The following is a 23,320-nucleotide window of genomic DNA, read 5'->3' as shown; positions in this document are numbered from 1 at the left end:
TAGGTCGGGGAGAAAATGACAAGGCCTGAATTTCATGAGTTCTTAACTGGTGCATCTTAAAGCCTAGGTTGTAAAGGTCAACAGGCTTGGCTGGGACAGAGCCTGGAGGACACTGCACTGTTCCTTGGGAGAAGGCAGGCAAACATCTGTGGGATGGGGCGGGGGGGCCGATGGCATGGAAACAGTGATCTGAAGAACACCTAGGGAACACAGTGGGAAGATAATAAACTTGTTTCGGAGATCATCCCTGGGAAACAACAAAGGAGCTAACTGGCACTGTTTCCCTCGCCTGCCCCTCTGCAGAAACACAGAGCCACCTGCAGGAAACAGCACAGTGTCAACCCTGGCTGCCTAACTTGCTTAAACCCAACCATACATCCTCACACACTGGCAGGACTACCCTTCTCAGTCAAGGTTGCCTCAGTCCCAGTGAGGAAGGCCCCTTCCCCAGAAGAGCAGCAGAAATCCAATCCTGCTCCACATCTCCTGACCAGACAGTTCTTTCTGCAGGGCCTCAGTTCTAGTAGAAGCAGCATCAGGTATCATTTACACAAGCAGACCAGAGCTTGCCTAACTAATACCACACTCAGGCCAAGGACAAAACACTGCCCACGGCAGGCCAGGAGAGCCTCTGCAGATGACTGGCCTGAAGGACAGAACAGCCAAAACACAACAGCAGAACACACAGAACGCACCAGAGATGCCCCTGAAGCATCAGGCCCAGGACACCTTATGACCTCTTCTTCATAAAGCCACTACTTTCAGCAACAAAAAACATAACTGGCTTTTCTAACACAGAGAAGGCAGAGGTGTAGACAAAACACCAAGACAGACTAATTCCTCCCAAATGAAAGAACAAGATAAGGCCACGGTCAGAGACTGAAGTGAAACAGATAGAAGTAACATGCCTGATGGAGAATTTAAAGCAACAATTATAAGAATATTCACTGGGCTTGAGGAAACAATGAAAAACAAGGAGACCCTTACCACAAAAATCAAAGAGTTAGGAAAGAATCAATCAGAAATGAAGAATGCAATAAATGAGATTGGAAACAGGTATGATGCAATGAGCAGCAGATGGAAGAAACAAAGTAATGAATTTGTGACCTAGAAGACAAAATGATTGAAAATAATGAAGCTGAACAAGAGAGAGAAGAAGATTACAGAACGTGAGAATAGACTTAGGGAACTCGGTGACTCCATCAAGCATAATAACATTCATATCATAGAAATCCCAGAAAAAGAAAAGAAGAAGAAGAAGAGAGAAAAAGGGACAGAAAATCTATTTGAGGAAAGAATAGCTGAAAACATCCCTAATCTGGGGAAGAAAACAGACATCCAGATCCAGGAGGCACAGACAACACTCAACAAAAGCAGGGCAACACCAAGCCATATTGTAATTACATTTGCAAAATATCATGATAAAGAAAAAAATATTTAAAGCAGCAAGACAGGGATGCCTGGGGGCACAGTCAGTTAAGCATCCAACTCTTGCCAGATAAATAAAATCATGAATGAAAGAGGAAAGATCACAACCAACACCAAAGAAATACAAACAATTATGAGAACATATTATGAGCAACTGTACACCAGCAAATTTGACAATCTGGAAGAAATGGATGCATTCCTAGAGATCATATAAACTACCAAAACTGAACCAGGAAGAAATAGAAAACCTGAACAGACCCATAACCAGTAAGGAGATTGAAGCGGTCATCAAAAATCTCCCAACAAGCAAGAGCCCAGGGCCAGATGGCTTCCCAGGGGAATTCTACCAAACATTTAAAGAAGAATTAATTCCCATTCTCCTGAAACTGTTACAAAAAATAGAAAAGGAAGGAAGACTTCCAAACTCATTTTATGAGGCCAGCATTACCTTGATCCCAAAACCAAAGATCCTGTCAAAAAAGAGAATTACGGACTAATATCCTTGATGAACACAGATGCGAAAATTCTAACCAAAATACTAGCCAATAGGATTCAACAGTACATTAAAAGGATTATTCACCAGGACCTGGGATTTATCCCAGGACTGCAAGGTTGGTTCAACATCTGCAAATCAATCAGTGTGATACAATACATTAATAAAAGAAAGAACAAGAACCATATGATACTCTCAATAGATGCTGAAAAAGCATTTGACAAAGTACAGTATCCTTTCCTGATCAAAACTCTTCAAAGTGTAGGGATAGAGGGTACATACATCAATATCATCAAAACCATCTATGAAAAACCCACAGCAAATATCATTCTCAATGGAGAAAAACTGAGAGCTTTTCCTCTAAGGTCAGGAACATGGCAGGGATGTCCATTATTACCACTGCTATTCAACATAGTACTAGAAGTCCTAGCCTCAGCAATCAGACAACAAAAGGAAATTAAAGGCATCCAAATTGGCAAAGAGGTCAAACTATCACTCTTTGCAGATGATATGGTACTTTATGTGAAAAACCCAAAAACTGCACTCCAAATCTGCTAGAACTTGTACAGGAATTCAGTAAAGTGTCAGGATATAAAATCAATGCACAGAAATCAGTTGCATTTCTATACACCAACAACAAGACAGAAGAAAGAGAAATTAAGGAGTCAATCCCATTTACAATTGCACCCAAAACCATAAGATACCTAAGAATAAACCTAAACAAAGAAACAAAGAATCTGTACTCAGAAAACTAGAAAGTACTCATGAAAGAAATTGAGGAAGACACAAAGAAATGGAAAAATGTTCCATGCTTATGGATTGGAAGAACAAATATTGTGAAAATGTCTATGCTACCTAAAGCAATCTACACATTTAATACAATCCTTATCAAAATCCCATCGATTTTTTCCAAAGAAATGGAGCATCCAACTCTTGGTTTCAGCTCAGGTCATGATCTCAGGGTCGTGGGATCAAGCCCCACATCAGACTCCATACTCAGCAGGGAATCTGCTTCAGGATATGCTCTCTCTCTCTCTCCCACTGCCCCTCTCCCTCACCCCTACCTCACCCCTACTCTCTCTCCCACTCTCTGAAATAAATAACTTTTTTTTTTTTTTAAGGAAACACCAAGACAAAATAAGTCCTTAACTAACAAAGGAAAACCCAAAAGGCTAGCTGGAGACTTCTCAACAGAAACTTGGCAAGCATGATATATTCAAAGTGCTGGAAAGGAAAAATCTACAGCCAAGAATACTCTGTCCAGCAAGGTTATCATTCAGAATAGGAGAAAGAGAGAGTTTCCCAAACAAAACTAAAGGAGTTCCTGACAACTAAATCAGACCCACAAGAAATATCAAAGAGGACTCTTTGAGTGGAATGGAAAGACCAAAAGTGACGAAGACAAGAAAGAATCAGAGAAAATCTTTGGAAACAATGACAAAACAAGAAATAAAATGAAAAGAAATATGTATCAATAATTACTCTGAATATAAGTGGACAAAATGCTCCAATCAAAAGACACAGGGTATCAGAATGCACAGAAAACAAGACTCATCTATATGCTGCCTACAACAGATGCATTTTAGACCTAAAGACACCTGCAGATTGAAAGTAAGAGGATGGAGAAACACTTACCATGTAAATGGATTTGAAAAGAAAGCCAGAGTAGAAGACTTATATCAGACAAAAATAGACTTTAAAACAAAGACTGTAACAAGAAACAAAGAAGGGTACTATCTCATAATACAGGGGACAATCCAACAAGAAGGTCTAATAGTTATAATTATTTATGTACCCAACATGGGAGCACACAAATATATTAAATAATAACAAACATAAAGAAACTAATTGATAATAACACAATGATAGTAGGGGACTTTAACATCCCACTTACATCAATAGACAGACCATCTAAACAGAAAATCAACAAGGAACAGTGGCTTTGAATCACAAACTGGGCCAGATGGACTTAACAGATATATTCAGAACATTCCATCTTAAAACAGCAGAGTACACATTCTTTTCAAGTGCACATGGGACATTCTCTAGAAAAGATCACATAATAGGTCATAATCAAGCCTCAACAAAGACAAAAACACTGAGATCGTACCATGCAACTTTTCTGACCACAAAGCTATGAAACCTGAAGTCAACTATAAGAAAAAATTTGGGAAGACCACAAATACATGGAGGTTAAATAACATACTACTAAACAATGAATGAGTCGAACAAGAAATCAAAGAAGAAATTTAAAAATATATAGAGGGGCCCACTCCCCCTGCTTGTATTCCCTCTCTCACTGTCTATTAAATTAAAAAAAAAATTTTTTTTAAAACATAGAGGGGGCACCTGGGTGGCTCAGTAGGTTGACAACTGACTCTTGATTTCAGCTCATGTCATGAGCTCAGGCTCATGAGATTGAGCCCTGTGTTGGGCTCATGCTGGGCATGGAGCCTGCATAAGCTTCTCTCTCTCCCTCTCTCCCTCCCCCACTCCCGTGATTCACATGCACTCTTTCTCTAAAAGAAAAGAATAAGAATAAAAAAAAATTTTTAATACAGGGCAACAAAAGAAAATGGAAACACAACAGTTCAAAACCTTTGGGATACAGCAAAATTGGTCCTAAGATGGAAGTATATAGCAATACAGATCTACCTCAGAAGCAAGAAAAATCTCAAACAATCTAACTTTACACCTAAAGGAACTAAAAAATTAAAAATAATAATAATAATAATAATAAAACAAACAAAAAAAAAGCAAGTGAAGCCTAAAACGAGTAGAGGGAAATAATGAAGATCAGAGCAGAAATAAATGATATAGAAACTTAAAAAAAAAAAACACAGCAGAACAGATCAATGAAACCAGGAGCTGGTTCTTTGAAAAAATTAATAAGATTGATAAATTCATAACCAGACTTATCAAAAAGAAAGGAGATCACAGTGCCTAGGTGGCTCAGTTGGTTAAGGATCTGACTCTTGGTTTCAGCTCAAATCATGATCACAGGGCCGTAACTGAGCCCCACGTTGGGCTCCATGCTGGGCATGAATCCTGCTTAAGATTTTCCCTCTCCCTCACTCTTCTCTCCCTTGCTCTCTGCCCCTCTCCCACTGACATTCTCTCTCTCTCTCTCAAAAAAAAAGAAGAAGAAGAAGAAGAAGAAGAAGAAGAAGAAGAAGAAGAAGAAGAAGAAGAAGAAAGAAAGAAAGAAAGAAAAGAGAAGATAAAGGACCCAAATAAATAAAATCACAAATGAGAAAGGAGAAATATCACTGACACAACAGAAATACAATTATCAGAGATTATGAAAAACTATATGCCAACAAACTACACAAACTGGAAGAAATGAACAAATGTCCAGAAGCATAAAAATTACCAAAACTGAAATAAGAAGAAATAGAACAGACTAATAACCAGCAAAGAAATTGAATCAATAATAAAAAATCTCCCAACAAACAGAAGTCCAGGGCCACATGTCTTCACCAGAAAATTCTACCAAATATTTAAAGAAGAGTTAATACCTATCCTTCTTTAGCTATTCAAAAAAAAAAAAAAAAGAAAAGGAAGGAAACTTCCAAATTCATTCTATGAGGCCAACATTACCCTGATACCAAAGCCAGGCAGAGACTTTACTAAAAAAAGAAAACTACAGGCCAATATCCCTGATAAAGATGAATGCAAAAATTCTCAGTAAATACTAGCAAACTGAATCCAGTAAGACATTAAAAGAATCATTCACCATGGTCAAATGGGATTTATTCCTAGGTTGCAAGTATGGTTCAATATTCATAAATCAATCAACGTGACATGCCACATTAATAAAAAAATGATAAGAACCATATGATCCTCTCACGAGATACAGAAAAAAAGTATTTAAAAGAAGTACAACATCCATTCATGATAAGAAACCTCAACAAAGTAGGTTTAGAGGGAACATACCTCAATATAATCAATATAAGAAAAACCCAGAGCTAATATCATCTTCAATGGGAAAAAACTGAGGGCTTTTCCTCTATGGTCAGAAACAAAACGGGAATGTCCACTCTCACCCATTATTTAACATAGTACTCTAAGTCCCAGCCACAGCAATCAGACAACAAAAAAGAAATAAAAGGCATCCAAATTGGCAAGGCAGAAACAAAATTTTCACTATTTGCAGATGACATGATACCACAAGCAGAGAACCTGAACGACTCCACCAAAAAATTGCTAGAACTGATACACAAATTCAGTGAAGTTGCAGGATACAAAATCAATGTAAAGAAATCTGTTCCATTTCTACACACCAATTATGAAGCAGCAGAAAGATAAATTAAGGAATTGATCTCATTTACAATTGCACCAAAAACCATAAGATACATAGCAATAAACCTAACCAAAGAGGTAAAAGATCTATACTCTGAAAAACCATAAAACACTGATGAAAGAAACTAAAGAGGATGCAAAGAAATGGAAAGACATCCCATGTTCATGGATCAGAAGAACAAATACTGTTAAAATATCTATACTACCCAAAGCAATCTATACATTTAATGCAAATGCTATCAAAATACTAACAGCATTTTTCACAGAACTAGAACAAAATTTGTCTGTACAAAGACCCTGAATACACAAAGCAACCTTGAAAAAGAAAAGCAAAGCTAGAGGCATCATAAATCCAGACATCAAGTTATGTTATAAAGCTGTAGTGACCAAAACAGTACAGTATTGGCATAAGAAAAATAGACACACAGATCAAGAGAACAGAATAGAAAACCCAGAAATGAACTCACACCTATATAGTCAATTAATCTTTGACAAAGCAGGAAAGAATACACGATGGGAAAAAGATAGTCTCTTCAAAAAAATGGTGTTGAGAAGACTGGATAGCAACATGCAAAAGAATGAAACTGGACTACTTTCTTAATAAATTCAAAATAAAGACATAAATGTGAAACATGAAACTATTAAAATCCTAGAGGAGAACATAGGCAGTAACCTCTCTAACACTGGCTGTGGCAAATTCTTATTAGATATCTTTCCTGAAGCAAGGGAAGCAAAATAAAAAATAAACTATTAGAACTACAACAAAATAAAAAGCTTCTACACAATGAAGAAAATAATCACCAAAAGTAAAAGGCAACCCATGGAATGAGAGAAATATTTGCAAATGATATATGTGATAAACGGTTAATATTCAAACTACATAAAGAACTTATAAAACTAAACACTCTGGGGCACCCGGGTGGCTCAGTATGTTAATCATCTGCCTTCAGCTTAGGTCAAGATCCCAGGGTCCTGGGATCGAACCCCCCATCAGGCTCTCTGCTCAGCAAGAAGCCTGCTTCTCCATTTCCCTCTGCCTGCCATTCCCCCTGCTTATGCACTTGCGTGCTCTGTGTGTGTGTGCGTCAAATAAAAATATAAAATCTTAAAAAATAAAAAACCTCAATACCCCAAAACCAATTAAAAAAATGGAGAGACAGCAATCAGACAACAAAAAGAAATAAAAGGCATCCAAACATGCCAAGAAAAAGTCAAACTCTCACTCTTTGCAGATGATATGATACTTCACATGGAAAACCCAAAAGACTCCTCTCCAAAACTCCTAGAGCTCATACAGGAAATCAGTAAAGTGTCAGGATATAAAATCAATGCACAGAAATCAGTTGCATTTCTATACACCAACAGCAAGACAGAAGAAAGAGAAATTAAGGAGTCGATCCCCTTTGCAATTGCACCCAAAACCGTAAGATACCCAGGAATAAACATAACCAAAGAGGCAAAGAATCTGTACTCAGAAAACTAGAAAGTACTCATGAAAGAAATTGAGGAAGACACAAAGAAATGGAAAAATGTTCCATGCTCAGGGAGCGGAAGAACTAATATTATGAAAATATCTATGCTACCTAAAGCAGTCTACACATTTAATTCAATCCCTATCAAAACATTATCAATGTTTTTCAAAGAAATGGAACGAATAATCCTAAAATTTATATGGAACCAGAAAAGACCCCGAATAGCCAGAGTAATGTTGAAAAAGAAAACCATAGTGGGATGCACTATAAACCCAGACTTCAAGCTCTATTACAAAGCTGTAATCATCAAGACAGTATGGTACTGGCACCGAAACAGACGCACAGATCAACAAAACAGAATGGAGAGCCCAGAAATGGGCCCTCAACTCTATGGTCAACTAATCTTCGATAAAGCAGGAAAGAATGTCCAATGGAAAAAAGTCTCTTCAACAAATGGTATTGGGAAAATTAGATAGCCACATGCAGAAGAATGTAACTGGACCATTTCCTTATACCACACACAAAAATAGACTCAAAATGGATAAAAAACCTCAATGTGAGATATGAATCCATCAAAATCCTTGAGGAGAACACAGGCAGCAAACTCTTTGACCTCAGCTGCAGCAACTTCTTCCTAGAAACATGGCCAAAGGCAAGGGAAGCAAGGAAAAAATGAACCACTGGGACTTCATCAAGATCACAAGCTTTTGCACAAGGAATGAAACAGTCAACAAAACCAAAAGACAACTGACAGAATAGGAGAAGATATTTGCAAATGACACATGATATAAAGGGCTAGTATCCAAAATCTAGAAACTTATCAAACTCAACACCCAAAGAATAAATAATCCAATCAAGAAATGGACAGAAGACATTTCTGCAAAGAAGACATTCAAATGGCCAACAGACAGATGAAAAAGTGCTCCATATCACTCAACATCAGGGAAATACAAAACAAAAGCACAGTGAGATATCACCTAATACCAGTTAGAATGGCAAAAATTAACAAATCAGGAAATGACAGATGTTGGAGAGGATGCGGAGAAAGAGGAACCTTCCTACACTGTTGGTGGGAATGCAAGCTGGTGTAGCCACTGTGGAAAACAGCATGGAGGTTCCTCAGAAAGTTGAAAATAGAGCTACCCTATGACCCAGCAATTGCACTATTTGGTATTTACCCTTAAGATACAAATGTAGGAAGTGTGTAAACCTGGTGATTCACAGAACTGTACCCCTGGGGATAAAAATATATGTTTATAAAAAATTAAAAAATAAAAAAAAATTTTAAAAACCCTTTAAAATTTTTAAAAAAATTTTAAAAAAGATACAAATGTAGGGATCCACAGGGGCACCAGCACCCCAGTGTTTATAGCAGCAATGTCCACAATAGCCAAACTAGGAAAAGAACTTAGATGTCCATCAACAGATGAATGGATAAAGAAGATGTGAGATATATATATATATATATACACACATATATGTATGTATATATATATAATGGAATACTATGCAGCCATCAAAAAAGGAATCTTGCCATTTGCAACAACGTGAATGGAACTAGAGGGTATTTTGCTGAGCGAAATAAGTCAATCTGAGAAAGATAATTATCATATGATCTCTCTGATATGAGGAATTAGAGAGGCGGGTGGGGTTTTTAGGGAGTAGGGAGGAAAAAATGAAACAAGATGAGACCAAGGAGAGAGACAAACCATAAGAAACTCTTAATCTCAGGAAACAAACTGAGGATTGGGGTTTGGGGGGAGGGATAGGGAGGCTGGGTTATGGACATTGGGGAGGGTATGTGCTATGGTGAGTGCTGTTAATTGTATAAGACTGATGAATCACAGACCTGTACCCCTGGGGTAAATAATACATTATATGTTAATTTTTTAAAATGGAGAGAAGCCATGAATAGATTTTTTTCCAAAGAAGACATACAGATGGCTAACAGACACATGAAAAGATGCTCAACATCACTGTTCATCAGGTGATGTACATTAGTGCTGAATCACTAAATTGCACACCTGAAGCTAGTATTACACTGCATGTTACCTAACCAGAATTTAATAAAAACTTAAAGAAAAAAGATTCTCTAACTTGGCAGAACACTGTTCTCAAGGTGTAAGGAAAAGTTATACTTTTTTTTTTACTATATTTGAACAATATTTACTATAAGCAGCAGAAGAAATCTTTAGAAAGCATTTGCTTTGCGTTCTCAATAAAATACAAGAAAACCATTGGGGCACCTGGGTGGCTCAGTGGGTTAAGCCACTGCCTTTGGCTCAGGTCATGATCTCAGAGTCCTGGGATCGAGCCCCATATCGGGCTCTCTGCTCAGCAGGGAGCCTGTTTCCTCCTCTCTCTCTGCCTGCCTCTCTGCCTGCTTGTGATCTCTGTCTGTCAAATAAATAAATAAAATCTTTAAAAAAAAATACAAGAAAACCATCAGAAATGAAGGGTGAGGTGTATTAAAAGCATACTTAGAAGCTTCCTAATATTTAAACTGATGTGAGAAGATGCAGGCTGAGACAAGAAAAAAACTGTAAAGAATAAAAATGGAATAGATGTACTGTTTTAGACAGGGCCAAACAGAGAACTGACACTATAGAAAAATCATTTAGAAATGTAGAGGACAGATTTGAGAGGCCATCCCAGAGGGCAAGGGAAAGAGACAAAGAGAAAACTAAAATCAGAAAAATAAATGAAATCGTTTACATGGAAGGGTAATGACGGGAAGAGGTTCAGCATTGGCACACACAAAAAATGAAGACTCACTTCACAGAATACAACCAGAATGTGAGGAACACATCACATAATCCATTATAGGATACCAAATGGAATAAATAGAAACAAAATAGAAAAACTGGGCCAGTGGATTAAAAAGGCTTACAGAAAAAGTTAACCAAAAGAGGTCACTGAAAAGACATACTGCTGTAAATTTAACAGCAGCAAAGAAAGGAAAGAACATTCCTCTCAGGATCTGTAACACAAAAAAATCAAACAGGTTACTTTTAAAAAAAGTAAAAGTTAGGATTACTCTTATTTGTTTTTCAGGGCCCTCAAAGGCAGAAAATAGAAAAACAGAAATCTTAGAAAAATTCTAAGACCAGAAAAAAAAATGGAGTTATGGTACAATAATTCAGTACTCATATGTGAAAAATAAGAATTGGATCCTTAAATATCTCAAGTTTCAGAAACACCATCATCCATCTTCTAAGGCTAAAATGTCCAAGATTTATGCCAGCTGACCAAGAACGCAATGGAAACAAAGACCTGAAGAAGTGGGGAGAGGCTCAATTATAATGGCATCGAACGCTGAATGTTTACAATGGTATTGAGCACTGAATAACAGAAAAGGAAATCTCAGCAGTATTTCTAGACTTGTTGGGGTTTAAGATTTTATTTATTTATTTATTTGCGAGACAGAGAGTCAGCTCCAGAGAAAGCAGGAGTAGGGGGAAGGGCAGAGGGAAAGAGACAAGCAGACTCCCCGCTGAGCTGAGCAGAGAGCCCAACGCAGCGCTTGATCCCAGGACCCTGGGATCATGACCTGAGCCAAAATCAGATGCTTAACTGACTGAGCCACCCAGGCACCCCACCCAATATTTCTAGATTGTGAGCAAGAGCCTAATTCAAATTAAAAAAGAATTCTCAAAGGCAAAAGTACATGACAGAATAATAATAACTTAATAAAAGCCCACATTTTTGCCACATGCCAGAAGAAGTTCTAGGACAATTAAATGTTTAAATATTTTAAAATGTACTTAAAATGTACACTTATCTCAGCATAGCAAATACTTCAATAAATGAACTGTTATGTTTATCAATTCAGAAGCAGAATTGGGAAAGAAAAGTAGATACAAGTGATAGAATACAGGCAGGTTGGAAACATGCACGGATTAAATAACCACAGACATAATTAAATGTTAACTAAATTAGAAAATCAATTTAAATGCATGGTAAAGAGAAGTTTTACACTTTTGATATTCATAAACCTCTTGTATATCTGTAAGAAAATAGAGTATCTTTTTTTAAAGACTTTATTTGAAAGAGAGAGAAACAGTACACGTGCATGCACAAGCAGGGAGAGGGGCAGAGGGAGAGATTCTCAAGCAGCCTGACAGCAAAGCCCCTGCAGCACGAGGTGGGACTCAGTCTCAGGACCCCGAGATTATAACCTGAGCAGAAATCAAGAGTCTGGACACTTAACCAACTGAGCCACACAGGAGCCCCAGAAAACAGAGGATCTTGATAGAAAGATAGATAACAGTATTAAGAGCCAACCCAGAAAGTAAAATTTAAAAATATCTTAAAGATTAAGTACAACGTTACAAATACAAATTAAGACACCAATAAAATATTACATCCTGAGAGTGAAACTAAAAAAATGAAAAGAAATTCTAATACACAGAACTGTCAGGAGTTTTGAGTCAATGGTCACTCTTCTACACTGCTAACAGGAAAATAAATTGAAACAACCATTTTTGTTGGACAAGTCATAGGAATGTTTTGAAATTTCCTATATTCTTTGATCTAGCCCCTCCATTTCTATGAATTTATTTGAATAATCAAGAATATGTGCAAAGGTATAAAGTCGTTCGTATGATGGGGCACCTGGGTGGCTGAGCTGGTTAAGTGATGGCCTTCGGCTCAGGTCATAATCCTGGAGTCCCAGGGTCGAGTCCCACATCAGGCTCCCTGTTTCTCCCTCTGACCCTCCTCCCCGCATGCTCCCTCTCTCTCTCAAATAAATAAATAAAATCTTTAAAAAAAATAAACTTGTTCATATGAAAGTATAAATCAAAATCTTTTAAAAAACCCAAGCCTAAATCATGATAGGTGTACAAATTCAAATACCATGTTCTAAAAATTATGTTGCAGAAAGACAAATGACATGAAGAAAAGTTCAGATGTTGTTAAAAAAAGGTTTTACTAACCCCTACCAAAATATGCATAGCAAAACTGCCAGATATGTGCATACAAAGTTATTGAAAATACAAGTAGTACCCATCTTTTGTACCCTGAATGACAGGCAGTTTTCTTTTTCTTTGTACTCATCTAAAAATCATGCAGTAAAGTTGCTACAAAACATGCAGTAAAGCACTCGCTACAATAATGAGTTGGAATGTAACACAACTGACTTTTGATGTCTGCCCTTGTGGAAGCCCAGGTGTCAAACAAGGAAAAGTCAAAGTTGTACTGCAGGGAGAAAGGGTCACAGGGAACAGAAAGGCAGCCCACTCGGGAAAATAGCAGGTAAACCTCTCCAAGAAAGCAGAGAAGTAGAAGTATGGTCCCCACATCTCTGGAAAACTCATAGTCCAGTCATCCCTGAAGGGGCAATGAAATGGGCAGTCAGTACCAGAACATTCAAAGCATAGCTGCTGCTCACTGGGAAATCTGAGCTAGCCACAGAGCCTGAATCATCACCATGGATGTTAAAGTCAGAATGGACACCCCCACTAATAGGCACTAAGTCACAACCAGGACCTAGATACTTTCATGGAGGGACCCTGGAATTCCAAGCCAGCTAGTTACACAGACTTGCTCCAGCTACATGATTAAGACTGCTGATAGTCCAGTCTCTCACTTCTTGAGTATTTGAGAACTTATGACATTATAGCAGATTCTACTAATTTATTTTGTAATAAAAAATGAAATTAAAAGAAAGAATATTCTATTAGTATTTTTTAAAATTCCAACCACCTGAAAATTTAAGTATTCTTCTAAATCACTATGGAGATAAAAATTATTTAAAATTTTAGTGCAATTATAGGGGCACCTGGGTGGCTCAGGCAGTGAAGCATGCAACTCTTGATTTCAGGATTGAGTTCAAGTTCCACATCGGGTATACTTAAAAAAAATTAATAAAATCTTTTAAAAATTAATGTAATTATAAACAGTTTAGAATATATTTTTGAAAATCAAAACACTATGTATCCAAACTTAAGGAACAGACCCAAAGCTGCGTTCAAAGGAAAATTCATAGTAGTAAACATTCTCTTACAAAGAAAAACAGAAAAATAAATAAAGCATTCACTTCAAGGCATTAAGTTGGAAGAAAGGAATGATTTTTTTTTTATTTTTTTCAGCATAACAGTATTCATTATTTTTGCACCACACCCAGTGCTCCATGCAATCCGTGCCCTCTACAATACCCACCACCTGGTGCCCCCAACCTCCCACCCCCCACCCCTTCAAAATTCTCAGATCGTTTTTCAGAGTCCATAGTCTCTCATGGTTCACCTCCCCTTCCAATTTCCCTCAACTCCCTTCTCCTTGTCCTGACATCTCCCCTTGTCCTCCATGCTATTTGTTATGCTCCACAAATAAGTGAAACCATATGATAATTGACTCTCTCTGCTTGACTTATTTCACTCAGCATAATCTCTTCCAGTCCCGTCCATGTTGCTACAAAACTTGGGGATTCATCAGAAAGGAATGATTTTTAAAAGATAAAGGTAGCACAAATGAAGTGACAACAAGGAAAATATGCCAAAATTGAGAAATAAATCTAGGAGCTGGTTGTATGAAAAACAAACCTAGAACAAACTTTGACAAAACTTATTAGAAAAAGAAAGCATCCATTGTAATGGAATTATATTTTGAAAATTATTATTAAGTTTTTCTCTTTTGTCTTCTGACTTTGACATGACTTTTCCCTCTGTCATTTTAAAGCATCCTTTGGGGGATTCTGGAGCGATGAAGACTCAAAAAATGCAAAGAGAAAGGATAAGGTGATATTCAGCTGTAACCAAGCAAAACAAGATATGCTATGGCCTCAAGAAAAGAATTCCAGATTCTTCTCATTCTCCCACTTGAGCACATTAACCACGTTACTTGGAAGAAACAGCTCTTGGAGCTTTCTCAATCTTTTCAAACCCGGTCTCCACAAATTACCATTAAGACTTAGGTTTGAATTCAACCTGGAGGTTTCAGTCAGGACAAAAGAAAATATGAGGGACTGGGGTAGACTGCACATTTCCAACTGGGACCAGAGGTGGAAAGAAGAGAGCTCTGGCTTGCGGACAGAAAGATAAGGGTAACCACAAGAGTAGACGGAAGTTGGCCTCCTCCCCCACCTCGGACTCTGAAAAGAGATCACTTCTTGGACAGCCTCCTATCCTGAAATTAACTTAGAATAGGGTCACATGTACTTCACTGTGCAAGTAGATGGAGGACCTCTATTTAATTTCCTGAACCAGCCTCCATTCTTATATGTTTAGACAGGTCCCAGAAATAGCTGAGAGACTGGTTGTGGATCTGGTGAGCCAGACCTGGGTGAGACAGCCTCAGAGCAAATGTTGCAGAGTAACAACACAGGAGAGGACTAAGAGAGAATCTTCACCAGATCCCAGAAAGGTAGCACCAGGTGGGAGCTCAGTGAGGAAGATAGAGTGAGGGGACCAATAAGGTAGAATACCTGAAGAAAAAGAATGAGCCACAAACTGCAATTTCCTAACTGGCTATCAGCTGGGTGGTACCCAGCCATCAGGTGGAAAATGGACAACATCACTCTGGAAATTAGAGGAGTCAAAGGTTACCATGACCATGAACCCTAACTCTTAACCCTACTAACACATCATCTAAGCCCACCTCCCCCTTGTATCTGGGTGTCATCTTTAAGTAAAAAGAAATGATGAAAACAATATGGCAGATGGAGCATTTGCTCCCAGAAAGAATAAATATTGCCAGAAAGAGTTGCTTATATTGTCACATCGGACTAAGCTTTAACCTGGAGACATACACATACACCCCGTCTTGCCCAGCACCTCAGAAAGGTTACACAGCAGGGCCATTAAGAGTGTGGGATTCTGTATCCACACGGCCTAGGTCTGACTCCGGGATCCACAATTTGCCAACCTTGTGACTCTGGGAAATTTACTTCCTCTCTCTGTGTCTCAGTTTCCTCAACTATGAAATGAAGATAATCATAGTTTCTCTGAATAGTTTTTAAGGGTTAAGTGAGTTAATAAATGTAAAGTGCCTAGATCAATATCTGGCCCATGAAAACATTCACTAAGTGTTGGCTATCTTTACTACTATTAGCATTACTATTATTACTTTTACCTATTACCTACAGTGTGGGGCTCATGAAGGAAAGATCAGATCAGCTACAGAAAAATTAAGAAATTCTAATTTCTCGGGGTGCCTGGGTTGTCAGTTAAGTGTCCAACTCGGCTTTGGCTCAGGTCCTGATCTCAGGGTCCTGGGATCGAGCCCCTTTCAGGCTCTGAGTTCAGTGGGGAGTCTGCTTGACAATCTTTTTGCCTCATCCTGTGCCCCTCCTGCTCATGCTCTCTTTCTCTAAAATAAATAAATAAATCTTTAAAAGAAATTATAGGGGCTCCTAGGTGGCTTAGTGGGTTAAAGCCTCTGCCTTTGGCTCAGGTCATGATCCCAGGGTCCTGGAATGGAGCCCCGCATCAGGCTCTCTGCTCAGCGGGGAGCCTGCTTCCTCCTCTCTCTCTGCCTGCCTCTCTGCCTACTTGTGACCTCTGTCAAATAAGTAAATAAAAAATCTTAAAAAAAATAAAAGAAATACTAATTTCTTTCCATAATTAAGTAGTACAGATTAAAATTTGTATCCCTGCTACATAAATAATTAAAATCATAAATGATAAAAGGCATATAAAATAAATTAGACAGGTTTTAAAAAACATGACAGAATGGTATTTAAAAAGCCTTTGAATCAGATTCAGAAAAACATAGGAATTACCTATATTAGCTCAAGAAGCATGGAAAGTAGAAAAGAAGTATGCCAAAAGAAGCTAAAAAATTCATCAAAGAATTACCTCAAAAAAGGCCTAGAACCGGGTAATTCAATTAGTGCATTCTTTCAAAATTTCCCCAAGGGGCAATTCCAAAATGAATAACAAACAGTACCAAGGCCTGCAAAAAAAAAAAATGGAATGCTGCCCAGATCACTGGAAAGCTATGCTATCTATGGTATACAAACCTGTATCACATAAAACTAGAGGCCACTAATTTTATCAAAAGTTTTGTTACTCTAGGATTTCTTAATACCTCTAACATGTTATAAAATCCTTTAGGAGGACTGTGGGAGACTGTTCCTGCACTTCAAGATTTCTTCCAGTCTCCCCCAGACCCTTATTATGACTATGCTACACAGGAGCCTGGGATTGCTCAATCGGAAAGATTTAGAAGGTCCAAGAGCCAAGAATGTACAGAAGGAAACATAGAAAAAAGGATTCACAAAAGATAAGCAGAGGAAAAGAGACAGTACACAAAATTGAGGTACGAATAGCTTTGCTGAGGCACAGAACGGTACATTCTTTTGGTGAAAATGTAAATTGAACCAACTCTTCCAGGATGTAACTGGCCATATGTGTTTGGAACCAACAATGTATATACTCTTCAACCTAATAATATGACTTCTATCATTCCATCCTGGAGAATTCATTTAATATGAAGATAAGGATTTACATACAAGAATACACTTAATAGAATTATTAACAGCAAATAAAACAAAAAGCAAACAGGAAACAGTCAAAATGTCTAGAGCTACAAAGAGTTAAACAGATGGCACGTTCATCTGATGAATTATCCAAAAATTAAAAGCAATAGTGTGTGTGGAGGTAATGATATATATTTGTCTAATTTTTTAGGAGAAAAGGTAGACCACAAAGTCTAATCTTAAATATATTTTTAAAATATATGTAGGTAAGAAAAACTACTGGAAGGATATAGACCAAAGCCTTAATATGATCTGTGGGTGGTACAGTTCTGAGTGAATATTTTTAAATACATTTCTCATATTACCTAACTTTCTGCAACAAGCATGTATTGCTTTTATAATCAGAAAGAAAGATAAAAACCAAATAATTATTGCACATGGATAAATACTCCTGTGAGTGAAAAAGAACAGTTTTAAGCTTTCATTCACTAAGGACAAAAACAGTCTGAACGTTGTGCACAGAATTCTCCCAAACGTGAATCTCTACCCGGGTGCCCTGTAAAGCATAAAGACAAAAAGCAAACCAACCGAATCCCTCTACAGACAGGCTGAGCTGCCTCTTTCCGGGGTTTTCAACACCAGGTTACGGAGAAGGGGCCTCAGCACCCATTTTGGCAAAGTGCAGCGGTTTGAGTCTCTCCCTCGGTTCGGAGAACCTCTACGTGGAGATCCAGGCTTTACAGGGGAGGTTGAGGCAGTGTGAGGAGTTATATATATACACACACACACACACACACACACACACACACTCACTCACTCACTCACTCACTCACTCACTCTCTCTCTCTCTCTCTCTCTCTCTCTCTCTCTCTCTCTCAGACACCCAAGCGCACTCAATCGCGCGGTCCCAGCCAGACAGCGCGAGGCGAGCCCTGCGGCTGCAGCCGCGCCCCACCCGCGCCCCGCAGCGGCCGAGTCCTCTCCCGCCCGCCGCCCCGCGCCGCGGGTACCTGTTCGTGGGGCGCGGTAGCTGAGTCGCCGGGCTCCGGAGCGTCCTCAGCGCGGCGGGGGTACCGCGGGTGGCGTCCCTGCTCTCCTCCACCGAGAGCCTGCACCGCCAGGAAGAAAACTAAGTTGTTACACCTCGCTGACAGGCTCGGCGGCCGCAGCGCGCTCGCACCTGGCCCGGGCGTCCTCGCGCAGCTGGGCTCCCCCGCCCTCGGCAGCTCCCAGACCCCGGAGTTTGAAGCCGCTTAGGGCGGGAAAGAAGGGGAACCACGAACCAGAACGGCGAACTCGGGAGACCGCGGGGAACCCGACGGCAGGTCCCGCTCCGCAGCGACCGCCCGCCGGAGCCCTCGCCTCCCTCCCAGCAGGAGCCGGTGCCCGCCTGATCTCCGCGTCGCCCCCTCGGTCACCCGGGCCAGGCCCGTCCCGCCTCCTGGACGCCCCCTTCCCGGCCCGCCCTCGCGCGACCGCCGCCCGTCGGCTTCCCTTCGCGGCGGCCCGGAGGCGGGCGGCCGGGCGGCTGGGGAGCCCCGGGGGGCGCGCGGCAGGCGGGCGGGTTACCTGGAGCGAGCGGGCGCGTCGGTGGAGCACCAGAGCAGGCGCAGCAGCAGCAGCAGCAGCAGGCTGGCGAGCAGGGCGAGCAGCGCGCCCCCCGGCCGCATCCTGAGCCCCACGCACGACCGCCGCCGCCCCGGCGAAGCGCAGCCCGGCCGGCCCGACTCTCCGCTCCCGCCGCCGCTGCGGCCACGCACACCTCCAGTGTTCAAACGCGGCGGGGAGGGGCGACGACGGCGCGCGGCGCGGGCCCGCACTCCGGGCGCCCCGGCCCAGCCTCTCGCGGTGTGCCGGGGGCGAAAGGAGAAGGCGCGTGCCGGCTCTCGCCTTCTCGCGCCCGCCCCGGACCGCTGAGCTCGGCGCTCGGCTTGGCAGTGACGATTCGCCGAGCTCGCCTCCTCTCCTCCCGGAGGCGCTCCGAGCCGCTGCGGGCTTTAGTCGCCGCGCCGCCGCCACCGCTGCCTCCTCCTCCTCCTCCGCCGCCGCCGCCGCCGCTGCCGCCGCCGCCGCCGCCGCGCGGGGTCACCTGAAGGTTGGGACTCGCGAGCTGGACTCGGTGCTGATTGGGCTCCAACTTTTGTGCGCCCTCGCCTTCTCCGGAGTGCCCGCGGGCTCTTCCCCGGAGCCCACGCAGCTCACCCAAGCACACCGCAACTCCCTCCGCGTCCTTACGGTGGAAAGCAAGGAATCGGAGGGCTGGAAGAGAAGAAAGAACCCACTTCAAAACTTTCTTAAAACTGTGTAGTCGCTCGGCTGGATCGCCGCACGCAAAGGCTGCTAGGGACTTGGTTTCGTTGGGTAGATCCTGGTACCCAAGGGGAGGAGGAACCGTCTCTTACTTGAACGCAGATTCAGAGGCACGGAGAGTGGATTTACCAGGAGCCAGGGAATCTTTAGGGGCTAGCATACTACCACCTGAAGGCCGAGCTTGACCCCAGCCTGGTTTTGCAAATAGTGTTTTTGGAACACCTCCATGCCGGTTCCTTTGTCTTCTCCATGGCTGTACATAGCTGTGGGGACCTGCTTTTGGGTTTACAAGGCAGGGTTGAGTAGTGGTGACAAAGATCACATGGGCCCTGGAGCCTAAAGCATTTATCTATCCCTTTTCAGAAAAACTTAGCAGACCATTGGTCTAAATCATGTTGGACTAAATCATATTGGTTAGATACTGGAAAATGGCCCTATGGCAGTGTGATATGGTCTGGCTGTCCTCTTTCTGCCCCAAGCGATTCTGTCCTCGTCCTCCGTGCCTCCAGCACACTGCGCGCGTCTCCTGCAGTGCAACCTCAGTTTTGCTCCGGACTCAACCCTTGAGGAACCTCAGTGAACCGTAAACCCCATAACTGTTAGATGGGACCTCATTAGATCGTACAGAGTTGAGATTTTTCCGAAAGAACACCTGGACTCCACCATCTCGCAAATACTTTGGAAAGGCTTAAACTCTGAAAAGTCTTTAATGAGTTAGCTTTCCAAGCGACAAAAATATTTGTGTTTCACTTGGAGTTTTCTAGAGACACAAAGTCTTGACCTAAGAGACCCACCCCCAGAGCCTTTGGGGGAACAAGTCGGCCAAACAACGATAAAGCTGTTGCCAGGGATTTTGTAACTAAAAAATAACTTATATCCAGAAGAGAAATATGGGCTACCTAGTTCCTTTCTGCTAACCCTGCATTTACTCTAATTAAAAATATTTAGTTGAAGAGATACAGATGTAGTGGAAAGAAGGGCCATCTGTACCCCAATGTTCATAGCAGCGATGGCCACGGTCGCCAAACTGTGGAAAGAACCAAGATGCCCTTCAACGGACAAATGGATAAGGAAGATGTGGTCCATATACACTATGGAGTATTATGCCTCCATCAGAAAGGATGAATACCCAACTTTTGTATCAACATGGATGAGTGAAATAAGTCAAGCAGAGAGAGCCAATTATCACATAGTTTCACTTATTTGTGGAGCATAACAAATAGCATGGAGGACATGGGGAGTTAGGAGAAGGGAGTTGGGGGAAATTGGAAGGGGAGGTGAACAATGAGAGACTATGGACTCTGAAATACAATCTGAAGGGTTTGAAGAGGTGGGGGGGTGGAGGGTGGGAGAACCAGTGGTGGGTATTAGAGAGGGCACGGATTGCATGGAGCACTGGGTGTGGTACAAAAACAATGAATACTGTTATGTTGAAAATAAATTTTAAAAATGATAAAAAAATTTAGTTGAAAACAGACCAGAACTTTTCACATAATAGTCAATCAATAAATGTTTGATCAATGAATGAAACACCTAGGAACTAACACTTTCCTTAAAGAGAAGAAGGAGGAAAAAACTGAAAATGGGTGTGACTGGAAATATGATTTCCTTCCATAGCTCACTCCTACTGTTAAAGTATGCACTAATCAATAAAGAAAAAGTTGCTCCTTTTACATCAGGTCAACATTTTTAGGAATATGACTGCTTATCTGAGTAGGGCACAAAAAAGTAATACTATATTCAGCTGCTGTTAAAATAATAAAGCAACCCAGTTCTACATGTCTGAAAGTGAGGCATTCTGTTAGACAAGTAGGATATGGCATAATTATCTTGAAAATGAAAAGTTGTCTGGATTTGGGAGATAGTCTGAATTTTATTTCTCTTAGAGCAGAATTGTGCAGACAACTCATACTGAAGACGTTTGCAGAAAAAGAAAAGGACATTATTGTATCAGCCAGGAAGCTGCAATTTCACCTAATTTACTAAAGTTTAATATTTCAGCACAGCTGGGCTCAAGGCAACAGCAGAAGAGTCAGTCTTGCACTGGGTTCCCTAAACACCCTTGTTGTAAATGAAGTTACTTTTTATCAAGCCAATGGCTATCAGCAGGGGACTCACAAAAGCCCATTTTAATTGGAAAACCAAGTGTAAATTTGCACTGGGAATTCTGAACCCAGTGTTAAAATTTGACAGTAGGGAACTTTACCACCAGCTTTGTAAATGAAGACTTGGGTTGGTAAAATATGAATTATCCTGCTTATCTTTGAGAGATTAAAAAGAAAAACAAAAAGCACCTGACAAAAACATGAGTCCTTCTGTATTATCAGCCACAGAACCCAAACTGGAAAACTGTGTATTTGGTAATTTAAGATTAGTGAGTTTGACCAACAACCTCAAAGATACATTTGGGTCATTTGGGTAGTCTGCTGAGGCCAGGATCTAAAAAGAAAGTCTGGGTGCTATGTAGAAGTCGCAGCTGGTGTGTAAACCTGTCTCACTCACCCGGTCTGTCCAGCATGTGCCTCTCATTTACCTTTGTTACTCTTTAGTTTTGACCCTTACTTTCAGAAAATCACCATGAAAACCTGATTGGGAAGTAGTGATATATTAAAAAAATGTCCAAATAATTGGAAATCTTCTGGGAAGTTGGAGTTTCTCATTTTCAGTGTAAGGTTTTTAATATTTCCATGTGCACAGATTTAGGGATTCACAAAGAAGAATCTCAGATATCAAGGGTCTATTGTATCCACTTGTACACACGAGTACAGACTCTCATTATAGAGAAACGCAAAAAATCACCCAAGAATCTTTTCCTTCATTTGGGGGACATTTTTATCTCCCTGCTAGAAAGGGTGGTTCCTGATGTCTTCAGGGTGCTTGATTGGTTTTTAGTAATAGTAGAGATTCGTGAAGACTATAGAACAATAGCACATTCATAAATATTAAACTATTCCTTGGGGGAGGAAATTCATAAGGATAGTATAACCAAGGCTATATATTTTCAATAAGTTATAAGATATAAATAAAAGTAGAAATAACTTCCAGAAATCAACAACTATGTATGAGAGGGAGCTCTTTCCAAATATGTTTTATTACCAACTTCTCCCACTGCTAATTGAATATTTAAAAAATTGATGAAGAGGCACCTGGCCTTTGGATCAGGTCATGATCTCAGGGTCCTGGGATCAAGCCCCGAATCCGGCTCTCTGCTCAGCAGGGAGCCTGCTTTCTCTCCCTCACCCTCTGCCTGCTTCTCTGCCTACTTGTGATATCTCTCTCTCTCTGTTAAATAAATAAAATCTTTTAAAAAATAAAAAATAAAATAAAAATAAAAAATGGATGCAATTCTGTGCATAAAGTAGTTTCAACTTTAAAGATAGAATGCTGAAGGTCATATACAAATTTTTTATAGATCTTACAATGATAAGAAATCCAATTTGTAGCATAACTAAAATTACAGAACCAAAAAAATTAGTTATTATTTACAGTGCAAAATAGATTTTTAATGTATAAAACATTCAAACTTTAAAAACTCCTCTCTCTGAAATCCACTTAAAAGATCACCAAGGACCAAAAAGAGAAATGGAAATTGTTTATCCTGAAACCATAAAATGGCTGCAATCCCATTCCACAAACTCCCAAGAATATCTGCGAAAGGTGAACCAATTGGACAAGAATACCAAGGTCAAGGCTCATTGCCTCTATTTATGAACTTAAATTGGTAGGGTGGGGAGAATGGAAAAGTTTCTGAAGGCCCTACTAATGCATAATTTGGAAGAGCAAAGTACTCATCAAAAATGAGTAGCGATTAGTGTAAATGGCCAGAGTTACAGAGTTTAAAGAGAGGCAGTGACCAGTATTTCTGTTTCCAGTGAATACAGCTTTCTAGCCAAAGAA

At 40.5% G+C, this 23,320-nt stretch overlaps 1 protein-coding gene across 1 annotated transcript in view; it reads right to left on the bottom strand.

The window, feature by feature from the left end:
* Positions 1-18,826, bottom strand: part of ST8SIA6 (ST8 alpha-N-acetyl-neuraminide alpha-2,8-sialyltransferase 6) — a 148,426-nt gene extending 129,600 nt beyond the window's left edge. The window contains exons 1-2 of the mRNA XM_047741664.1: positions 18,683-18,826; positions 18,124-18,222 (exon numbers count right to left, since the gene is read on the bottom strand). Coding sequence (XP_047597620.1) covers positions 18,124-18,222; positions 18,683-18,783 — 200 coding nt within the window. The 5' untranslated portion in view covers positions 18,784-18,826. The remainder of the gene's footprint in view (positions 1-18,123; positions 18,223-18,682) is intronic.
* Between the last annotated feature and the right edge of the window lie 4,494 nt (positions 18,827-23,320).

Source organism: Lutra lutra, chromosome 8 (assembly GCF_902655055.1).
Source record: "Lutra lutra chromosome 8, mLutLut1.2, whole genome shotgun sequence".
In the NCBI taxonomy this organism is placed as follows: domain Eukaryota; kingdom Metazoa; phylum Chordata; class Mammalia; order Carnivora; family Mustelidae; genus Lutra; species Lutra lutra.
Note: the sequence above shows the minus strand (reverse complement) of the source record. Positions and strands in the feature narration are given on the sequence as shown.